At 44.1% G+C, this 23,096-nt stretch overlaps 1 protein-coding gene across 6 annotated transcripts in view; it reads left to right on the top strand.

Moving 5' to 3' along the window:
• epha3 (eph receptor A3) overlaps positions 1–23,096 on the top strand; it is a 147,491-nt gene that overhangs the window by 55,607 nt on the left and 68,788 nt on the right. For all 6 annotated transcript variants that reach the window (XM_080786346.1, XM_080786348.1, XM_080786345.1 and 3 more), the window contains exon 5: positions 19,505–19,660. In XM_080786346.1, coding sequence (XP_080642472.1) covers positions 19,505–19,660 — 156 coding nt within the window. The remainder of the gene's footprint in view (positions 1–19,504; positions 19,661–23,096) is intronic.

The raw sequence follows: 23,096 nt of genomic DNA, 5'->3' as shown, positions 1-23,096 counted from the left end.
TGGGGTGCATGGGGGGGGACGGCTGAGACCCCCAGGCCCTTTTGGCCTCCCTGACAGCGCGGACCCTTCAGCTGCCTGTCAGCCGGCCTCGCCTCCCCCTGGGTGGGACGGACTCACTGTACGGCAGGAAAGGACTTGACAGTTTGTGGCGTTTTTGAAGCGTCTATGTGGCTTTGATGACTCGAACCCGGGGAGAGAGAGAGAGAGGGGGGGGGGGGGGGGGGGGGGGGTTGTACAAGTACAGCTGTCTTTCAGCTTTAGTTATTTGTACAAATGAAATCAAATTAAAGACACCATGACCGAAAATGGGCGATCTACGAGCTCACACATGTCTCGGGACGACACGTCGAGGCCTTGTCTATTTGTGGTGAATGTTGAGGATGTGTGGGTTCAAGGGGTCAATGTCAGTAAATAAATAAATAAATAAAGTCCTATGGGACAAATATTTGGCAGTAGTGACTCTGAGGACTCCATAGGCGGTCCTGGACCCCCTGTTGAAGACCCATCCTACATATTAGAGCCAGTGTTCAAACTATGACAAATTGTTAGTTGAATTCAATAGCTTTTTTCACTGACGAAAATAACAATGAAAAGGAAATAAAACCTAAGCTAAAACCATGACCAAAGACACGATCTACAAGCTCACAATGCGTCGCTGCGACTGCTATATTTCCAAAATATTTGCATACGTTTGAAAACTTGAAATGGGACATTCAGCATTGATTACTTTATCCACCAATGCAATTGACCCATAGGGAGTGAAGTTGTAAAATGAAGTGGAGTTTTCCCAGTATACGCAGTGCTTTTCCAGCATGAAGTGCGTGTAGTGAGTAGAGGATGTGTCTCTTTTCTCTTAAGTCACGTACGCTCAGCGGGGAGCCGGCCACTCGCACTTCCCCTTCAGAAAAAAAAGAAGAAGCTAAAAGGAGGGCTTTTTTTTTTTTTGCTTCTTTGTTGTTTTGTGAGTTTGAACGACATGGCCGAGACAGTTGCGTGCGTGCGTGCGTGCGTTTAGTGTGTGCGTCAGAATGTGATGAGGTTCCAGTGAGTGAACACAGGCAGACTGGCTGTATGGGAACAACAGAGAGAGCGATGGCATCTGCCACGTTACTTCGACTCTGTCGGGCAGAAACCTCATGTCCAAAACGGTTACTTTTCGGGATTCAAATTCTAAAGTAGCAAAAGTATAACAGATGGACGAACTCAAAGCGTGTCACTTTGAGCTTCTGGATCTGATACTTGATGCTTTATGTGTGAATATCCGGAGATAAGGGGTTTCTGCCCCCACGGTAACGATTTCCTTCTATTTCTATTCTCTCTCTCTCTCTCTCTCTCTCTCTCTCTCTCTCTGTGTGTGAAAGGGCCTGTTCATCATTATTCAAGGACAGACCTGATTAAAGGTGATTAAGCCTTGCCTATCCATCACAGCCGCCTTTCAGCCTGTCACCCGCGCCGACGCTAAAAGGACCCAATGTGTGTGTCTGTGCGCGCGCGTGCACACATGCATGTACGCCACACGCTATTTTTATACGTGCGTGTCCAGCTCCGTCCAGCCGCCCCCATAATGTGTGTTTTTCCAAATAAAACCATGATTGCGCTAATTACGAACCATTTCTCAAATTAAAGAAACAGTACGTACATCTGATGATGATGCGAGGCCCCCTAAAATACACGTCAAAATAACCCACGGAGGGCTAATTGTGGCGGGCCGGTGAAATGGAGCATGTCGGCTCATTCTTTAGTGGATTATTGAAGCCGTGTGATGGATGGACAGTCTGCTCTAATGCCCCATGATGAATGAAGACACTCTCTCTCCCTCTCTCTCTCTCTCTCTCTCTCTCTCCCTCTCTTTTTCTCAGCGCTAGAAGAAATACTCTACTACTTACTTCTACTTCACTATTACTTCTACTTCACTGCGTCTCAGAGGCAAATATTGTACTTTGGTAAAAACATATATACTTAAATTACTAAAGCAGAAGTGCTCATGAGTTTTCAAAATGTAAGAAATAAGTAGGCCTAATGTAAATGGATTTACAAGCTTATCACGTTGCGAGCTTGTATATCGTCCATTTTATTATATCCTACATATAGGGCTGAAGTGGTTAATGTTTTTTTAATATTAATCAAAATCTACAAAGTATCTAGTAATGGAAATCCTTTAATAATGAGATGTAGTGGAATGGAATGTAAAAGTACCTAATGATTGTACTTTTACAATTTGACTGCCACCTGGTGGACGCAAGAGCCAACGCTAGACTGCCGGATTCTAATTGGCGGAACGTTCCGTCACGAGCAGATTTTTTGTTAAAGGGGTTAAGGGACATTTCACCGCTGGAATAAACTGCAGTCACTCAATATACAATATTTGTAGTAGCTAACATTAGCACAATTTGAAATTTGCACCCTATATAAAAATAATGAAGTCTGTGTGTTTGACTAGGGTTTGACCGGATTGCTGAATTCCTACAATGCCCATAATGCTTTAGTGCACTTCCCCTCCTTGTGGAGACACATTTCCATGACTGGTTTTATAAAAAACCCAGGAAAGTGTTTTTGTGTCCTAAACATAATTTAGGACAATAAATTGGCTCTGGTTGCAAAAGGGGTGAAGTGGCCCTTTAAGTACAGTATGTAAGTATATATACTTAGTTATTTCCACCCTAGTACCCCCCCCCCCCCCCTCTCTCTCTCTCAGGCTGTCAAAATGTTACTCTACGTCTAACTCCAGCCTGCGGGTCTAATAAAAATAAGCCCTTCTTCTAATGAGCATCGGGTCGACATGGCATCTTAAGTGGCAGAGTTTTTTTCATTTTTGTGTGTGTGTGTGTGTGTGTGGACCGCACATGGTGGCGAAAAACATACGCTCACACGCAAAACAAATACAGATAGCACGCTACGCTACGGGGGATAGGGATGGAGGGAGGGAGAGAGAGAGAGAGAGCTAGAGAAAGAGCTAGAGAGAGAGAGAGGGAGCGATATTAACAGCTCTCATGTTACCGTTTCAGTTTCAGTGTTGGAAAACCATGTTTGCTTTGTGTTTGACCATGCAATAAAACACACTGCACGGGACTGCACGCCCACACACACACACACACATGCGCACACACTACAGGTACAGGTACTGTACGTTGAGCACAGTGTGTCTTTGTGGCAGTAAAAAGTGAAACAACATCAGAAGTGTTGGCATGGTTGTAACTGCAGGGTGGGAAGTAGGCTGCTCCCCTGGACCGCCCCGATACCCCACATACACACATCCCTACAAATATACACACACTGTAGGGACACTGTACGCACACACACGCACGGCACAGCACTCTGACACTTTCTTGTTAGGTGTTGCCCTGAGGACCACAAGTCCTTTTTTGATCGATGGTTCTGTGTGTGTGTGTGTGTGTGTGTGTGTGTGTGTGTGTGTGTGTGTGTGTGTGGTACTGATTAATGACAGTGTGTGAACTTCCTCGTGACTAGACTGATCCATCATTTCAACACACAGGTGAATACACTGGTTGAGAGAGAGAGAGAGCTCACTAAATGCTTTTTTTCTAAACAAAGTATATAAAATGTGTTTAACAAATTATTTGATAGATTTGGACAGTTGATACAGATGTGCCATTTCAGAGCTCCACATGTCCTGCCCCTGGCAATAGAGTACATTGTCAGTGGATTGTCAGAAACATAACCTTGTCAGTGAAATCGGGTGGAATTTGCCGAGGTGTTTTATGTTAATTCTATTAGATTCCTTGAATAGATATAGAGTTCCTCTGCTGGACACTTCTTTTCAGTAGCAAAGCAGTAGAATTAGCATTAGGCTTATCAGTGGATAAAACCTGCAGGGAAATCATTTCATTTTCAGAAAACCTTCAGGAGAAGATCAGGAAAGCGTGAAGAGTTGGAATGGAACGTCTGTATGTTTATGTTGCTACAGTATGTGCCGTTTGTATCAGACATGACGGTACTAGTGTGACAGTGGTTTTTAAAGTTATCTTGGAATAGCTTTATGAATTGTTAAAAAAAATACATTTTGATGATTTAGCTTATAGCTTTGGAATGCATACCAGTTTCCCTTTCTTGGTGGAACTTCCATTTGTGCGTGCGTGCGTGTGTGCGTGAGTGAATGTGTGCGTGTGTGTGTCCTGGGGAGCTTGAAACACTAGAAGTGCCATTTCAGCATGTTTCCATCGTAGCACCCTACAGAGAGAATTGTGTGTGTGTGTGTGTGTGTGTGTGTGTGTGTGTGTGTGTGTGTGTGTGTGTGTGTGTGTGTGTGTGTGTGTGTGTGTGTGTGTGTGTGTGTGTGTGTGTGTGTGTGTGTGTGTGTGTGTGTGTGTGTGTGTGTGTGTGTGTGTGTGTGTGTGTGCGCGCGCGTCACGCTGTGTTTCCCTGTCACACCTCCTGCTATCCGTGTTGTTTCTGCAGTGCACGCAACACATTTACCTTTCTCTGACTGTCATAGCGTACGCACACGCTCGCACACGCTCGCACACACACACACACACACATACTCTTACTATGATGCACTTCCGTGTTTTCGCTAGCTAAAAAGCATGAAGCTAAATTGACTAGCGTTAGCTCATGATAGCTAACTTTCTCCAGAAAATATTGTAATCAGAAATGAGCCCTGAACATCGCGGATCTGATCATCACGGACAGCGCCTTAATTTCAGAGAAATAAGCGTTTAAAGTCGTAATTGCTGTGCAAACTTGAAACAGGGCGGGTGGGGCTGAACAAGGCATTGCCAAGCAACCGGACCGGGGCTAATAGTTGATTTTTAGAGCGACCATTTTATATCGATATAAGGCAATCTAAAACATATATTCTTGGCATGGATTGGACCCATTCGATCACAGGTTATTTTCCATTTCCAAAAAACTTTTGGACATAGGAGGTTTCTACCGGACAGTGACAGTATCAAGCAGACATGCACGCACATCTCACACACACACACACACACACACACACACACACACACACACACACACACACACAGAGAGAGAGAGAGACGGTTTCACTGCAGTCTGAACCAGACTGGGCTTGTTTCCAGCAGCACAATCTGCTTCTATTTAGGCTAATAGTTTATAGTTGTGTCTCTGTTTGTCTGCCTACTGTACTGTACTGTACTGTACTGTACTGTACCGTACTGTATAGACCGGTTCTGGTTCAATGTGTCCGAGAGATAGAGAGAGGTACTTTCAAAGCGTCTCCTATATGGATGTATAACTCTCTCTGGAAAAATGCACACCATTTGTCATAGTTTCACAAGATTGTTAATATAACACAGCTCTGTTTACACGTTTATTTTATTGTTTTATCTTGATTGTTTTGTTCCACTTTTGCTTTGGCAATGTAAATTTATGTTTTCTCATGCCAATAAAGCTCAATTGAATTGAATTGTAGAGAGAGAGAGAGATGGCGCATCATCAAATGTCTCAAGTATGTGTGATATCTGTCCTGTTATTGATCACGTGTGTGTGTGTGTGTGTGTGTGTGTGTGTGTGTGTGTGTGTGTGTGTGTGTGTGTGTGTGTGTGCGCTTGCATGCGTGCGAAAGAGAGAGTAGGTGTTAGACTCGTCATGCGTGACATGGAGCTGCACACACACACACACGCTCCCCTTCTGTCTCTTTCCTCTGTAAAAAATTATATCTCCCTTTCTCAACCTCTCGCTCTCTCTCTAACTCTCTCTCTCTCTATCTGTCTCTCTCTCACACACACACACACACACACACACACACACACACTACACACACACACACACACACACACACACACACACACACACACACACACACACACACACACACACACACACACACACACACACACACACGAGTCAGAGAGAAAAGTGGGATATCATAATCATCATCATAGCCGCAGCCCAAAACGGGGACGTTAAGAGTTACATTATATGATTATTATTTTGTAGGAGGTACGCGGTGCCTTTGGGCTAGAAACATGATGTAAAGAAGGACTTTGTGCTGTCTTGGCACGGAGGTACGGTACAGTAGAGCAGATAGATGAGAGTGGAGGATGATATATGACGGGTCCTGAGGGGGAGAAACCAGGACGTGTGTGTGGAGGGGGAGTTTAGGTCAGTGCATATCTGGTACAGCGTTTTATATTCACATCTATCCCCAGAGCTCCTTCACCTTGACCTCCGCAGAACCACTTCAGTTTATATGCAGCCAAGCTCCTTCTCTCTCTCTCTCTCTGTCTCTCTCTCTCTCTCTCTCTCCATCTTTTGTCATCTTCAAAGAGCTTTATTGAATCAGTAGTGGCTCATCTCCTCGGCCCGGTGCCTGGGCACAGTGCCGGCGGGTGAGTTCCTGCCCCAGTGCCCCCTCCCCCCCCTGCCTACCCGCTACCGAGGAAACCAGGCGGTTCAATTCCCCAGTGGTGGAAAGTAACTACAGCTAAAAGTACATTTACTCCAGTACAGTGGTGTAATGTAATTAAGTACATTTACTCCAGTGCAGTGGTGGAAAGTACATTTAGTTCAGAATCAGTACAATTCTGGGGTTCGTCATTATGCTGTGCTTCAGGTAAAATAATGTAGCCTTTTGTTCTGGGGTTCGTCATTATGCTGTGCTTCAGGTAAAATAATGTAGCCTTTTTTTTAGCCTTTTTTAAAATTTATATTAATATTTTGACAAAACATGCATTACGCCCATTTTATACGGTCTCTGCCCCAAATTAGCCAATATATAAGCTCACAATGCGTTTAGATCGAAATAAGCAACCAAGCTACTGTAGCGCCTGATTGGTTGTTTTGCGAGGCTAACTGGCGGGCTAATGGCCCGGGCAGATCTCCCCCTATTCATTCATTCATCTCCGTTTATCTCTGACACACTCAAAGAGCCTCTTCAACACAGCATGCCAGACTGTCACTGAGGTGTGTGTGTGTGTGTGTGTGTGTGTGTGTGTGTGTGTGTGTGTGTGTGTGTGTGTGTGTGTGTGTGTGTGTGTGTGTGTGTGTGTGTGTGTGTGTGTGTGTGTGTGTGTGTGTGTGTGTGTGTGTGTGTGTGTGTGTGTGTGTGTGTGGGGGGGGGGGGGGGGTCATGGATGTGCCTGTGATGGTGGGGTCCCTCCTCCGTGAAGGCCTGGCACTCAAAAGCCTAATTAAGCGATCTGATCCAATGGCTGATCTGCATAATAAAGAAGCCCTGATGAAGGTGGGGGGGTGAGGGAGGTGTACGTTGGAGGTATTGTAGCTGGTAGCGCGCACCCCTGTGTGTGTGTGTGTGTGTGTGTGTGTGTGGCAGGGGGAGAGTTCCTTGTAGCCGGTAGGAACACAGGAAGGAATAAAAACACATGTTTGTATAGGAACAGTCCCCCAGCATCCTGGCAGCATTACCATGCTAATGGAACGGTGTGCGTGTGTGTGTGCGTGTACATGCAGCTCTCCATGTTGGGCTCTAAACAACGTTTGGAAGTTTGCTCTAAGCGGGTCGGGTCAGAGTGGTAACGGAATGCTCCGGTCGATCGGTTTGCACGGCTCAGAGCTCTGAAACCACAAGGAACTCTGTCATGCCACTACACAGCGCTACAGTGCCAGCCAGATGAGGGAGCTTCTACGCTGAAATACTTCCGTTTGTTTGTTAGCTAAAAAAGCAGGCAGTAATAACGCTTGCGTTGGCTCACCATAGGTATATCTTTCTCCAAAAACTTTAATTTTGTAATAGCAATGCCGTGTAAAATCAGAAATGAGCCCTGAACTTCGCGAATCTGATCATCAACACGGACAGCGCCGTAGTTTCAGAGAAAAAAAGCATTCCAAGACGGCTGTTAAAACATAACACGCGTGCACGAAACAGGCCGGGCGGGCAGAGCAAGGTGTTGCCTAGCAACCGGCCAAGGCTAAGAGCGACACCTGGACACCGTTTTATATAGATTTTAAAAATACCGTAGTACGTCCCTGGACGTCCTAGGCTTCCAACATGTATCAACACTGTTTCTCTTTGCCTAATGTGAGCTGTCCGTCACGTGGAAAACATTTTGTCATGTCCAACACGAAAATGTGCAGATGTACAAGCTGTGAGCATGTAGAGTTACACGATGCAGGTTTAATTTAACCTTGAAGGTGCGTTCCTGGCGAGAGATAAAACATCTGTTCGAGTGGTGAGGTGGCCGGTGTGCGAACATGACCTTTGTGCACGTTCTGAAGAGTTACAGAGGACCTGATGCAGGTGTGCGAGAGGAAAATATACGGTAACGTTTCCCAAAAGGCTCCGAACCGTTTCTGAAATCATGTCTGGAACATTAAGCCACCGGTCATATCAAGAAGAAGACAGGGTTGGGTATTTTTGGTGTTTTGTCTGAAGGTGTTCAACTGACAGAAAGATGGATGAACACTGAGATAAGAAACATTAGAGGGAGAGGAGAGGGGAGGGGAGGGGAGAGGAGGTCAATGTGAACTTGGAGGAAGAGAACTGGGAGTTGAGAACCCGAAAGATGTTCGTCGTTTAGATGTCGTCACCTGTGTGTGTGTGTGTGTGTGTGTGTGTGTGATGACAGACAGGGGTCAAGGACAGAGCTGTTTTCCTTGTCTGTGCCTTGGATGGGGTTAGCAGACAGGTCACACAGGGTCAGGGTTCACGAGGTCACACAGTGAGGCGATGACAGGTCACTTGTCATCAGCAGGTAACCAACCAGAGGCCTTTGATGTCCCTCAGTCATACTGTACAGTAAACACAGCCTGGGCAGCATTCCTTTTCAGGTTTATGATCCGGTTGGGAGTGGAGGATATATGTTGTAGTCATTGTTTTGTAGTCTTCAGGCCGGAACCCTATAAACCAGAGCTTCCTTTCCCTCAAACCGTCATGTTGTAGTCATTGTTTTGTAGTCATCAGGCCGGAACCCTCTAAACCAGAGCTTCCTTTCCCTCAAACCGTCATGTTGTAGTCATTGTTTTGTAGTCTTCAGGCCGGAACCCTCTAAACCAGAGCTTCCTTTCCCTCAAACCGTCATGTTGTAGTCATTGTTTTGTAGTCTTCAGGCCGGAACCCTCTAAACCAGAGCTTCCTTTCCCTCAAACCGTCATGTTGTAGTCATTGTTTTGTAGTCTTCAGGCCGGAACCCTCTAAACCAGAGCTTCCTTTCCCTCAAACCGTCATGTTGTAGTCATTGTTTTGTAGTCTTCAGGCCGGAACCCTCTAAACCAGAGCTTCCTTTCCCTCAAACCGTCATTCTTGCGACCCGTACAAATGGGTCCACGACCCACAGATTTGGAAACACGGCATGTGATGCAGTTTAACTCTTTCTAGGGCGAAGGAACGCCTGTCGATGCTTCAGGGTTGAACAAGTCAAGGGCTTTTATTTAAAGATTTCCTTCTTGATTAAGACGCCTCGAAAACCAGCAGCGATTAAGAGAAATAAATATAATCTAAAAATCTATTTCGGAAGCTGTAGGCAGATATCCTGGGGGAAAATGATGGGGAGGAAACAGAAATTGTTGATGCTGATGGACATGTTTGTGAGGTTACTGCATTTTAGAAGTTTTAATAATAATGAAAATGTACGTTTGGTTTTGTGTTGTTTTAATGTTTTTGGATTCAGCAGATTGATGATAAAGGGGAGGAAACCCCATGCAGGAGACTAGCGAGAGCTAAACATCCGCACAGCACAAAACAAATTTACCCAATAAAACCGGGATAGTTTGCGCTGGCTGTTAAAAGATAGCAGATATACAAGCTCAAAACCTTATAAAGGTTAAGCGCCACCCCCGAGATAACGGGATAAACTTACCTTTGCACAGGTAGACATGCCCAAGAAACCGATATTTGATTTATTGGGAATAATCCAGGGGAAGAAAATATATAATTAGCATTTTAATGACTGATCGCGTCCACGTAAAAACGGCCAAAATCCCTGCCTGCACGCACGCTGTCTTTATTTGCATTATGGCTCATAATCTGCTCAAAATGCGATATTCTACGTTTGATGAAATGGCCAACTAAAAATCTGCATTGGCATCTAACCTGGGCTGCCATGGACGGAGATCTCCGTCTTTTAATGTTTGATATGGATTAAGGTTGGTCTCTGGTAAACAGGCGATGTTTGAGTCGACAATTGATATTGGGTGAAGAACTAAAACTTTGATACAGACATTAATGCATGAAGAGAGGCCTGTTTTCTGTCCGCATCCAGACAGACAGAGGTTGTGTGAGGGAGAGAGAGAGAGAGGGGGAGAGAGAGAGAGAGAGAGGGAGAGAGAGAGAGAGAGAGGGAGAGAGAGAGTCCAACCATGGCAGCCATGTTAATTATTGATGGAGGGTGTCCTGTAACCTTTGTTATTGACTGAGCAAATTGCAGGCCTGGTAGGTCATTTGTGCTTGGCACGCACGCGCACACACACACACACACACACACACACACACACAGGATCATGTTGCCGCTGCAGTTTTGTGTTTGACTCTAATGAAGGCCACCAGTATGGTTGACAATGGGAAATAGACCTTGTCAGGACAATTTTCCTTGCGGGAAAAAATGGTTGTCGAAAAATAATTAACTATTTTTTTTAATGCAGGAATTCAGAGGTTAGTGGTTGTAATTGTAATTATGTCTGATTCATGGTCAGTTGTGTGCGGATGTCGATCTCGAAAATAATCTGGTGTGCGACACCGATCTACAAGTTAACTGCGTATCGCAGCGTGACACACTCTGAGCTTGCAGATCAGCGATTTTCATCTGTAGTGTGAAAGAAATGACAAACACTATTGTAATAGTAAAAATAACTGCATTCATAGAATCCCTCATGTACTCACAAGTATGGCAAAACATACGTGAGTGAGTGTGTCTCACGTTTCAAAGGAAAGTGAAGAGATTGTGTTTCGGCAGTAATTGGTGAGGGCTATATGGCAATGTATGTTTGTGACGGGCTAAGTGTTTGTCTGTGTGTGTGCGTGTGTGTGTGTGTGTGTGTGTGTGTGTGTGTGCGCGTGCGTGCGCACATGTGCATTCAGGACACAGAAATCTCCCGTCAGACATTAGGGGACATTGATACGGCCTTTAACGCTTTTTCAACAATTCTCATATTGATCTTTTTCAAAAAGAAAACACACAGCTCACATGGGAGAGCTTTCCCAGTCTTCTCCAACGTCTGTCTGTCTGTCTGTCTGTCTGTCTGTCTGTCTGTCTGTCTGTCTGTCTGTCTGTCTGTCTGTCTGTCTGTCTGTCTGTCTGTCTGCCTGTCTGTCTGCCTGTCTGTCTGCCTGCGTGCGTGTCAACCCATACAGGACATTGGCTTGTTGTCGTTGTTGCTGATCCGCTCGTTATCAGAGACATCAGCCGAGACTAATTGATTTTTATTCCACAAATTAGATGTCTGCATGTGACAGACAGTACACTGCTAGAGTTATGAAGATGTGCGCTCTCTCTCTCTCTCTCTCTCTCTCTCTCTCTCTCTCTCTCTCTCTCTCTCTGGAAGAATGTCTCTTTTAAACATCTCTTGACTCATGCAGACGTGTGTGTGTGTGTGTGTGTGTGTGTGTGTGTGTGTGTGTGCGCGATACGGGAATACAGCTGGCTTTGTGTAGAGTTCTATAAACTCGGGCAAGCAGGCCCTGACCACACACACACACACACACACACACACACACGCACGCACTGCCCAGTCTCTCAGTTTCTGCTCTACTGCCTCACATCAGCGAGAGAGACAGAGAGAGAGACGCACACACAGATAGAGACATACAGAGACAGAGGAACACAGATAAACAGATACACAGAGAGAGAGAGAGAGAGAGAGAGAGAGAGAGAGAGAGATGGTGGCAGACAGAAAAGAGAGTATTACAGGTATTCTTTTTCCAAGAAACCATTGACCACTTCTCGAAAGGTTAATAACTGGTCCAGTCTTCTAACAGACGTTAATAACTGGTCCAGTTGCCTTTCCATTTGCAAACTTCCTTGCTGTGTCGGGCAGAAACCTCTTATCTCCACGTGTTTTTTCCCTCCGTAAATGAACGTCCGACTTGATCATACTACAGCCTCACACCAGGCACGTAACTACCGTGACGCAGACAACCCAATTGCGTTGGTGGCAAACACGGCCGCCCACCCGTTCCGTCGTTAAAATGTATGTAACCATGTATGGTTTCTGTGACAATGCCAGATGTGTCTCTCTGGGACGGACAGACAGACAGACAGACAGAAGAGGCATAAATGAGACACGTTGGGACAGTGGCTTGTTATTTCAATTCCGAATGCTTCATTCAACATGGAAGTGGCGCTGTGTGTGTGTGTGTGTGTGTGTGTGGTGGCATTATAAAAGAGAGGACCAGTATAGGCAGTCAGCTGTCTGGTGGAAACCTTGCATCTCCTTTTTTTTGTAAACATCATCATACAAGATGGCGCACAAATGTAGCGCAAATAAGTTAAATAACCAATCTACAACAAGCTCACAACGAGCCACGAGGCAATGTGTTGTGAGCTTGTAGATAGGCTATTATTGTGTGTGTGTGTGTGTGTGTGTGTGTGTGTGTGTGTGTGTGTGTGGACAACAGAAAGGCAGTTGTATTGGTTCGTTCTTCTAAGGGAAATAGGCCATCCAGAGCGTCCACACACACGGAGGGATGGCCCATTTCACTTGTCCTTAGCGCAGCTCCGTCCACATGAAGGACAACAGCGTGTCTAAATGGTGCATAACCATTATTGCTTTAACCCATTAAGAGACCATATTCTTTAAATGTCTTCTAAATCCTGACCGTTTTCTGAAAAACCTATGTTTCTATGTCAGTGGTTCTCAAACTCTTTCATGTCAAGGACCCCAAACATAGCTAGGTAGGTACTGTACCCTCGCAAAAATCATGCAGTAATCCTGGTCTCTAAACTGCCTCCCAGTGGCCAGCCGGGGCGCCTGATGGAGGGGAAAGGAACCGGTTTGGAATAACGTGTTTCTTCCACAAGCTACGTCCAACCAGGGAAACTCCCGCCTGTCAGGTGTAAAGGAGCAACTTGGACACTCATGCATGAAGGATGCATGAGTTCAAGTCTGTTGCTCTCCCCAGGTTGGCGGAGGGTGTGTAGAGCCTAGGATCACATTAGATAATTGACACAGTGGTGAATAATGTGTTACAAAATCGTGGGATAAAAGCTTTTAGAAAAAGTTGACCACAAACATTATATAGTTGGCCACTGACCACCATCTGTAAATATGTTGTACCAGGGACACCCCAGAAACAAAGATATGAGAATATATATTCAAAGATTTGCCTTGCATTTTCACGATTTAAAGAAAATATACAAGCAGATCTAGGAGCTTGTATATCTGCTATTGTTCAATGGCAGTTGAATTCAGTTTTAAATAATGGTTTAAAGCTAAGTTGACACAAATGCGTTCCAGGACTGGCTTAAAACCAGAGCACACTATCCAGTCAATAAGGAGAGCTTTAACACAGTAGACCACAGTATCCGGATTAATTAAATGGCTTCGGCTGAATGCTGTCTTGTATTCATCGATGACAGACTGTCTGTAGTACATTTATTTAAATATACTTAACACTGTTAATGACGGAATTCTCCGCCATTAACGCTTTTTTAATGATAAATACGGGATCTCTGTAATGCTTTTTTTTCTTTATTATTTTCTTGGCCGTGCCTTCTTCAGCGATCCTGGACATGTTATGCGCATGCATGCGCACATCATTCACTTCCTTGTTTATTCAGCGATCCTGGACATGTTATGCGCATGCGCACATCATTCACTTCCTTGTTTATGGGACGACAGAACTGTCTATTGGGTGTGCACTCCCTGGTAGCGTGGCATTGGTTCGACCTACCATTAGTCCGACCATTACTAACACTATCCCAAACCCTATAACCTCACAGGAAGCCACTGCAGGACAGGTCGGAATAATGGGAGGTCTGACTTACTGACTGTGTGTGTGTGTGTGTGTGTGTGTGTGTGTACATACATATCTGTGTCATTATGACATTTGTAATATGCATGTCTTCATATCCGGCCAGTTTGTGTGTGTGTGTGTGTGTGTGGTAAAATATGTCTGCACACACGCGTGCGCGCGTGACTGCGTGAAAAGTGCTAATGTGTTAGTACATTTGCAAACAGGCATATCCGGCCAAAATATGTGTGTTTGCGCTCGTTTGTGCGTACGCACGTACATGCACATTATGTATGTGTCAATTCGTAAATATGCATGCATACACCCATGTGTGTATAATATGCCCAAAGAGAGTGTGTGTGTGTGTGTGTGTGTGTGTGTGTGTGTGTGTGCGCGTGTGCGTGTGTCACGTGCGTGCAAGAGCGTGAGCAGTAGGATTTCAGGGGGCAGGTGTCACAGCGGTGTCCGGGGCAGAGCAGTTCTAAATCACTGCTCAACTGACATGTGGTGTCCACGGGTGTCCCTGCATGTGTTACTGCTGGGGGAGCCCCTGCCGGGAGCCACAGACACACATCTTCACGGGGGCCACGGTTACTGGGTCACAGAGAGAGACGAACCCCAAACCATAAATCAACATCTTAGCCTAGGTGTGTGTGTGTGTGTGTGTGTGTGTGTGTGTGTGTGTGTGTGTGTGTGTGTGTGTGTGTGTGTGTGTGTGTGTGTGTGTGTGTGTGTGTGTGTGTGTGTGTGTGTGTGTGTGTGTGTGTGTGTGTGTGTGTGTGTGTGTGTGTGTGTGTGTGTGTGTGTGTGTGTGTGTGTGTGTGTTAGAGAGACAGACAGGTGGCAGGTGAGCCACAGACAGAGGCCCAGACATCATGGCACGATCCGAGCACACATCAAGGTTCTCGCCTTACCCACAATGCCCCTCTCCTCGTGCTTATTCAGCACACGCCATTCTTGTGCTTGTCATTTCCACGGGGGTCATCAATATGTCCGTTCACAGACAAATGTGTCCGTACAACCAGCAACACCTTCAATGTTGCTTAAAACTTAGATAGGTGAGTAGTAAAAGTCAGTCAAAAGGAACACATATAACTTATAGACATCATCACACAATGACATCAGATCAGATGTCAAAGAGACAAAATATCATTTAGCAAAAAAATTAAGTAACTTTCCAGGAAAACAAAAAAATATGAGTACTTTTCCCACCACGGCCTACTTGTAAGCAAGTGTCAACTCAATGATGCTATGCAGATGACAGCTAAGGAAAATGACCACATGGCCCCGTTGTGTCTTAAACCACTGTATCTGGTCTCAATTAGTTCCATTTGTACACGTTTCAGACCTGCTATGGTCATTCAGGGCTCTCTTTGTGTTTCCTATCGTCCGATCATTTGGTATGTCCGTGGCAAAAAAAGCATTGCAATGGCCGCTGGTTAGAAACCAAATGGACTTTGGCTAAGCGATTACTTCAAACGTTTATAGCTCGATTGCAATTGATGAATGAGTACAGAAAAACAATGTATATGCCGGTCACATTGTGAGCTTGTGGATCAGCTATTTTCAAAACCTTTGCACAACCAAGTACTGTAGGCTTTAAAGGCAGAGTATCACGCTGGCATCTACTTTGTCTGAGTTTAATTATGACAGAGTTGTGATACTATTCGAAAATGCAACTATAAGGCTCTTTACAGCCAGTTCAATGCTGTGTGAAGTCGGGCCAGGCTAGTGGCCACTGCTATGAAAAATCCCTCCCACCGCGTCGGAGAGGGCCGAGCCAAAACAGCGTGTCATCGATAGTATCTCCCCTATACGTCATCCCATTAGATCCCATGTTAAAAGCCCCTTGGGATTGCACTATTTTAGCGTCTTCATAATGAAATACACTCGAGATTTTTTGTAAATAATGCGCCGGCCATTTTCTTCGTATCGATACGGAAACAGAGCTTGTACTGGCTTGGGGGTGTGGCCATCGCAACCAGGCTGTTCCAGCCAGCGGACTCACGGGGGATCAGCTTGCCCACGATGAGTGCTGTTCTCTGGGTGTAACTAGTGAACTAGCTGCAGTGGCAGCCTGATTCGCGACGGCACAAGGATGATGGTGATGATGACATGAATTTTGTTTTCTGTCTGCTGCTCGTCAAAAAGCAGAATAAAATACAGAATGGTATCGCAGACTGTTACTGTTTTATTGACGTGACATCATGATCCAAACGGGGAGGATGGTGTGAAGTGGGCTACTGTCACCCCCGCGGCCGGCCGGTTGTGTGTTGAATGAACGCTGATCATCAGCGCGGCCAAAGTGAATCGATCGGCAGAAGAGGGTGTGGGTCAACTGGTCAAGAATGAAAGTGAAACGACTTGCCCTGTTTTGTGTGCATAGACCTACTGTTGAGTTTTTATGCAGTGTATAGAGTCCCGAATGGAGTGATATGTTCTGACTGTGATTCTGTCATTAGTCATACGGAGCTGCATGGAATTAAAAGGGGGAAAAATGACGAAAAAAACAAAAACGATCGTGCCTCCCCCTGTTTTAGGCTTTATTTATTCTACTATGCAGCCGCAGCTATTATAGCTTATAAACAAAACATTTGCAAAGCATTACGCATCAATTTATATGCCTAAACAAGCTTGATAGTTGATACACTTCCGAGGCAGAAGCAGACGTGTGTTTGTATGGATGGATGGATTGATTATAGTAGGCTCAGAATTAGATAATTCCGAGCAGAATAATTCATACAAGAACCCTGATGTAGTCTTAGTGCTTTTACTGGTTTTTACCTGTAAATGGCAATCAATCTTGCGCTATTTCTTACGTCGTCGACATGGTGAAACGGCGCCATCTACTGGCTAACTATACTTTGGACTTACTTTGGACTTCAACTGCAACTGTGCCTAAATATTTTATTTTTTTAACTGGACATCCTTCGGGGTTTTTTGATAGATATGCATCATTATTTTTAAAAGTAAAGTTCCCTGCTTCCCACCCTTTAATACAGGGCTTAAAGCTGCAATAAGCAATAAAATGTAAAAAAAATAATAATAATAATGACCAGCTAGCAATGGGTAAAACGCTCCCAAAAAATAATTAGTCTATGTGCCACATGTAGGAGCCGCATAATCTGCATTCAAAGATTTTCCTAGAACCTTTGTCTTTGTTCGATTTGCCTGTCTACTTCCTAATTGGCCATTTATTTATTTTTACCAATGACAATGCTTCTATAGGAACATCTTTGAATGCAGATTGTGGCCCCATAGATGTGTCACAGAGACTACATCTTTTTAGAGCGTTTTCATTATTGCTGGCTGTCTGAATACCATTACAATTATGACATATTATTGCTTATAGCTACTTTAATTTATCAGATAAATCAATTTAGTCAATCAGAACAATTCAGTGTAGAGTTGTTATACGAAATTTCAACAAAACTAAATTTTCAGCCAGCTAAGCAGCCTTCAAATCAGAGCAATGTTCACAGAGTTATGGCCAATTTTTGTGTAAACACTGCTGTAGTCAGTGTTGATTTTCACAGCACATTTAGTCTTTCGAATACATTTTAATTTAGTCTTAGTCATATTTTAGTCATCGGAATGTTTCTGCAGTGGTCTGCTCTATTTTAATATAGGATACAATGTGGGATACCGTGACTTATACAGAGTATTTCTAGTGTGTGTGTGTGTGTGTGTGTGTGTGTGTGTGTGTGTGTGTGTGTGTGTGTGTGTGTGTGTGTGTGTGTGTGTGTGTGTGTGTGTGTGTGTGTGTGTGTGTGTGTGTGTGTGTGTGTGTGTGTGTGTATATCAGATGTGTGCAGTATAATCCTGTTAACCCCGTAAAGCTCAGGCCATAAAGTGGACTTAAAACGACCCAGGAAGAGGATTCTGGGACGCTTACAAGATTTACCTCCCTGCCCCGTATCACATGACCAGCGGCTTACCTGGATGGGAGGGGGGGAGGAAAGAGGAGAGGAGAGGAGTGGAGGGAGCAGAGAGGAGAGGGGAGGAGTGGAGGGAGCAGAGAGGAGAGGGGAGGAGTGGAGGGAGCAGAGAGGAGAAGGGAGGTGATAGAAGAGGAGGGGAGGGGAGGAGAGGAGAGGAAGTAATTCATGCCAGCCAAGTCTGGACTTAAATGGTTGTTTAAGGCAATAAACAACAACGTAAGACGTCATCTCGCTGATATAAATACATCTTGTGATACTTTTTTTTTGTTTTTCATTTTTCGCGCCCCTCACTTGTGATTTTTAAAGGGCGCTAGCCATTTCTATAAACAGCTTTTGTCCCCACACATCTCAAGATTGTCCATTGACAATGAAAGGGGAATTCAGGTCAAATGTGTAAATATGACGTAAATTAAACATGAAAACATTAAACACCATTGACATTGAAGGGAAAACTTACGTCATATGTAAACGAGCAAATCGGCTAACCAATCACATATTGGTGGGAGTGCTTGGCCAATAAGGGACCAAAACCCTATTTTACCTTATGTAGCAATGTCAAATGTCCGCTAACATAAATTGATGTACGATGACAAGAGCGCCCCTCATTTCACACGGGTGTGATTTTTGAGGCGCGCTAGCCCCTCCTAGATACAGGTTCAATGTTTGTTTTATAAACGCCATTGACAATGAAGATAAATTAATTAATAGTTTGTTTTGTCCTTAACACAAACATTACATCCTACTAACAATAAAGAGTTTGTTTTGACACAGTTTGTTTGACATGATCATTACATCACCTAATCATAGCAATAATGATAAGAGCGCCCCTCACTTCACACAGGTGTAATTTTTATTATTAGTGTGGCTGGCCACAGAGCAGCCACACTATTGTTGTTGTCCGTTTATTGTATGTTTGAGTAACTTCTGATGTCATGTACAGATGTACACATGTAGGTTTTACATGTCATCATGCTGATGCCAAAATAATCTATGGGGTTTAGGGGATTCCATTATTGCATTATTATGATATATGATGACATATTATGACATTCACATCTTCATTTATATAAACCTATGCTCCTTCCCTGCACGCACGCACGCACGCACGTATAGCGGGGCTGAAAGAGCTGTTGAGTACAGTTTAACAGCGGTGATATTTAAAGATGGATTCCTTTTATCTGACGAGACCGTTTGCATAATGCATGATGTCAGCAGAGAGAGAGAGAGAGACACCTTTACTGAGAGAGAGAGAGAGAGAGAGAGAGAGAGAGAGAGAGAGAGAGACACCTTTACTGAGAGAGAGAGAGAGAGAGAGAGAGAGACACCTTTACTGAGAGAGAGAGAGAGAGAGAGAGAGAGATTCTTCGTGCAAGTGGCTTGTGAATTTAACTCATTCCGTGCGTTATAGTAACAAGATACGGTCGCTGCCGGTGTTTTTTAATTACCTTTGGAGCATACGCCAAAGTTTTTGCGCCTTTGATCCATGAGAATTCACCTGAAAATATTCATTCTATGGTGTTTATAGTTTCAACGTACAGATATTCTACTGTTTGACGGATGATGGGTTTTTAGTTTACTGTATGAGCCCATAGGTGACTATTTCTATGCATTTGATGTGTTGTTGCTTACTGTAAATCGTTCTGGATTAAGTAAATTGTGAATCTAAATAACTGTTTCCAATAGAATATAATATCTTCTATTGATACATATACTTATATTTATATCTTTCTCTCAGTGTGCAGGCCAGGCTTCTACAAGTCAACGTTGGGGAACATGGAGTGCTCCAAGTGTCCTCCGCACAGCATCAGCCACCAGGAGGGGGCGCTGCATTGCGACTGCGAGAAGAACTTCTTCCGCGCCGAGGGAGACCCCGCCTCCATGGCGTGCACCCGTAAGTGAAAGTGGTGAAATTGTACGTCCTCAAGTTGTTTTGGCCATTATCTCTGGAGTGCAAAGTCCAATGATCTGCTCAGTTCAAAGTCCAATGATCTGCTCAGTTCAAAGCTTGTTGGATGCATGACTTTGAGCATGATCTGCTACTTTTGCTACTTTGAATTTGAATCCTGGAAAGTAACAGTTTTGGACCCCCGACCGAGAGGATTTAAGGCTTAGTTGTTCAATTGATTAATTCCCCATTAATCCTCTTTAATCAGTTATTTGGGACGGCTACCGTGTATGCTGATCTGTCTGATAAGGAACATAAGATGATTACCACATTCAAAATCAGTTTCAAAATTCAATATGACTTTTTTCCGGTCAGTTATACTGAACAATAATACATGAATCTTTGCTTTACCATCTTCACTTCTTAACAAATTGTTCCCCAAAACCAAAGCTGTCTATTTTGTCTCACTCTCCCCTTATGTAATTGTCTGATAGCTTAGCTGACGCGTTCTCCCACACATAATCACATCATGTCCGATTACGATTCATCCTATTGTCGTTCACAATGGCAGGAAATACAAATTGACACCCACGCTTAAGAAAAAATAAATAAAAATATCCGACAAAAGAGAGCGTGATTAGAAATACAATCTCCTCGCTGCATGCAGCAATATGTAAGGTGCTTATCGTGGCTTATCGTTGGCATCGTGTCTGCGAGGCAGATTGCTGCTGGTGGGGAGGGGGACAGATGTTTGGAGTGTAGCTGAGCAGATAAGCAAGACAAGGAGATAGAGGATCATGTGCTATAGAGGTGAAATAGAGGAGTATAGTTGAAGAGTGTGTTTACATTGTGATTCGCCCGTATCGATTGAATACGGTTTCCAATAGAGTGCTGAAAGTCCTGATGTCACTCGCTCATCCCCTGGTTCTAAGGGGTTTGCTGATGTTTTTCTTCATGGAGAATAACATGGGGTCGTCTTAAAATCGTCTCATACGTATGTGTCTCTGTATCGTTTACGGCAGTCAGTCAGTCAGTCATATTTGATACAGTCTGTTTCTAGCGAAAATGTAACTAATTCGGCAGCAGTGACATTAGCGTTTTCTCTCATTCAGTTGATTCTTCATATCCATATGACTGAAACCACCGGGATGATTTGTTCATTTTTCATTTTAGTGACTTTATTAATTATTAATCATCATGATTCAAAAGACTGATACTATGATATCAATCATAGTATCTTAGAATCATAGTCTTCTGAATAAAGTAATCTGAAATGTTTTAGTGTTTAGTCTAGTTTTAGTCAACGATTTTTGTCAACTTAACATACAGTTGATTTTGTCAACTAAAATCTATTTTGGCGGGCCTTGATGTCATCATGATGGCTGATTTTAAGCCCAAACCGTGCCAATGCAACTCAACAATTTGAAGGACATGTCACACCACACCAATGCCAACCCCTTGCAACTGCTATTGAGGATAGTGGTTTCATTCAACTACTCGCAAACGTTTGGTTGCAAGGAGTTGCTTGCATAGACTTGGTTGCGTGCTGAAAAGCATGCAACCAGAATGCAACCAAGCATACAATCAAATGACTTGTATTTTAGTTCTACTTGATCTGGGGCGGCAGTGGTTCAGGGTTAGAGTGGCTGGTAGAGCAGCCGGATGGGAAGCACAAGATTTCCAGCTTGATCCCGGGCTCCCCCAGTGTTAGTGTCGAAGTGCCCTTGAGCAAGACTCTGAACCCCTAATTGCTCCCAGGTTGCCACCATTTGGCGTGTGAATGTGAGGACGCTGGCGTTGACTGTTCGCCGCTTCACCCCCGAATGTAAGAATGAATGGGCCATTGTAAAGCGCTTTGAGTAAGCACTCGAACACCCAACATTTTTCATCATAGTTTCAGTCAACAAAATCAACACCGTCGTGTAGGGGACAGCTCACATAGTCCCTGTTACCATTTGTATAGCGGTTGTCCGTGTCTGTGACTCTGGAGGGAGTGTGGCAGAGAGCAGCCACTGAACGGCATAAATCATGTCAGACACTGTGTGTGTGTGTGTGTGTGTGTGTGTGTGTGTGTGTGTGTGTGTGTGTGTGTGCACGCCTGCCTGCGTGCGCATGCTGTAGCACACCATGTACAGCGTGTAAGGAAATACTGGCACACTTACTTTTTTGCAAATGGCCTCTGTCGTGCAGTAATCTTGTATCTCCATATTTTAGGTTTTCTTCCTATGTAAATGAATGAGCAGCGGAAATAAACGATCCACGAGCTCACCTCGTAACGCGTTGAGAGATCTTGTATATCTGCTATTTTCACTGCTTCAGTGCGATACACTCGCATGATGAAACAGGGCCTTCATTTATCAAAGGAAAAAGAAAGAAAACAACATACAGTACGTTGAACTGTGGAGAGGTTTCTGCCCGACAGCAGCAATTTGTGATACTTCCCTCGCAATGACACACACACACACACACACACACACACACACACACACACACAAACGAAAAGCCCTCCCAGCCAGCCGTCAGTGTGTGCAGTGTGGCTTTCAGAGCAGGGACTTGTACAGAGTTCGGGTGCAGACTAAATTCTTCCTGTCAAACCCAACAAAGCGTTTTATCTGCAAAAACTCAAATCCCCCCCCCCTCCCTCTCTCTCTTTCTCCCTCCCTCTCTCTCTTTCTCCCTCTTTCTTTCTCTCTCTCTCTCTCTCTCTCACTCCCGCCATCTCCACAGTGTCATTTGGCAGTTTTTGGTTTTGTTCTCCATGTAATTACAGCCTCTGAGCATTGATACCAAGACAATCTGGAAATATTCAGTATAAAATCTGTTTGTCATAAAATAAAAAGACATTTCACTGTACAATGTTGTCAGCGGGGGTTTGACAGGGGCTGTGTAGCGTAGAGAGAGAGAGAGAGAGAGAGGGAGAGAGAGACCTTAAGACACACAGACAGAGAAGAAACAGCGTCAGTCACGCTACAGCATCCATGCACGCACACACATCTCCAAAGTAACTAGTAGCTAAAGTTTTCAAATAAATGCAGTGGAGTAAATGTACAATATTTGCCTCTGAGATTTAGTGGAGTAGAAGTAAAAGTAAAGTACAAATTCCTCAAAAGTATACTTAAGTTCAGTACAAGTAAGTAAATGTATATACTTAGTTTACACCACTGAATGATGCGCTCAGCACATTTTTGTGACTCACAGCCTCCGAGTCGAACAACAATGACTGCTTTTTTGACACGGGTTACTGAATGCATTCTTCTGGTGTAAGGCTATACGGCATGTCATGTGAAAAGGTCAAATATGTCCTTATAGTAACTGTTTCCATGTACTTTATGACCAGTGGTGTTCTCAACACCAGTACTTCAAGAGTCAAGAGTAGATAACTCATGGTCAAATATCAATGTTGAGTATTACTCTCTGAGTAATACTACAATTGATTGATTGA

Source organism: Protomyctophum bolini (genome assembly GCF_963924005.1).
Source record: "Protomyctophum bolini genome assembly, chromosome: 16".
NCBI lineage: Eukaryota > Metazoa > Chordata > Actinopteri > Myctophiformes > Myctophidae > Protomyctophum > Protomyctophum bolini.
Note: the sequence above shows the minus strand (reverse complement) of the source record. Positions and strands in the feature narration are given on the sequence as shown.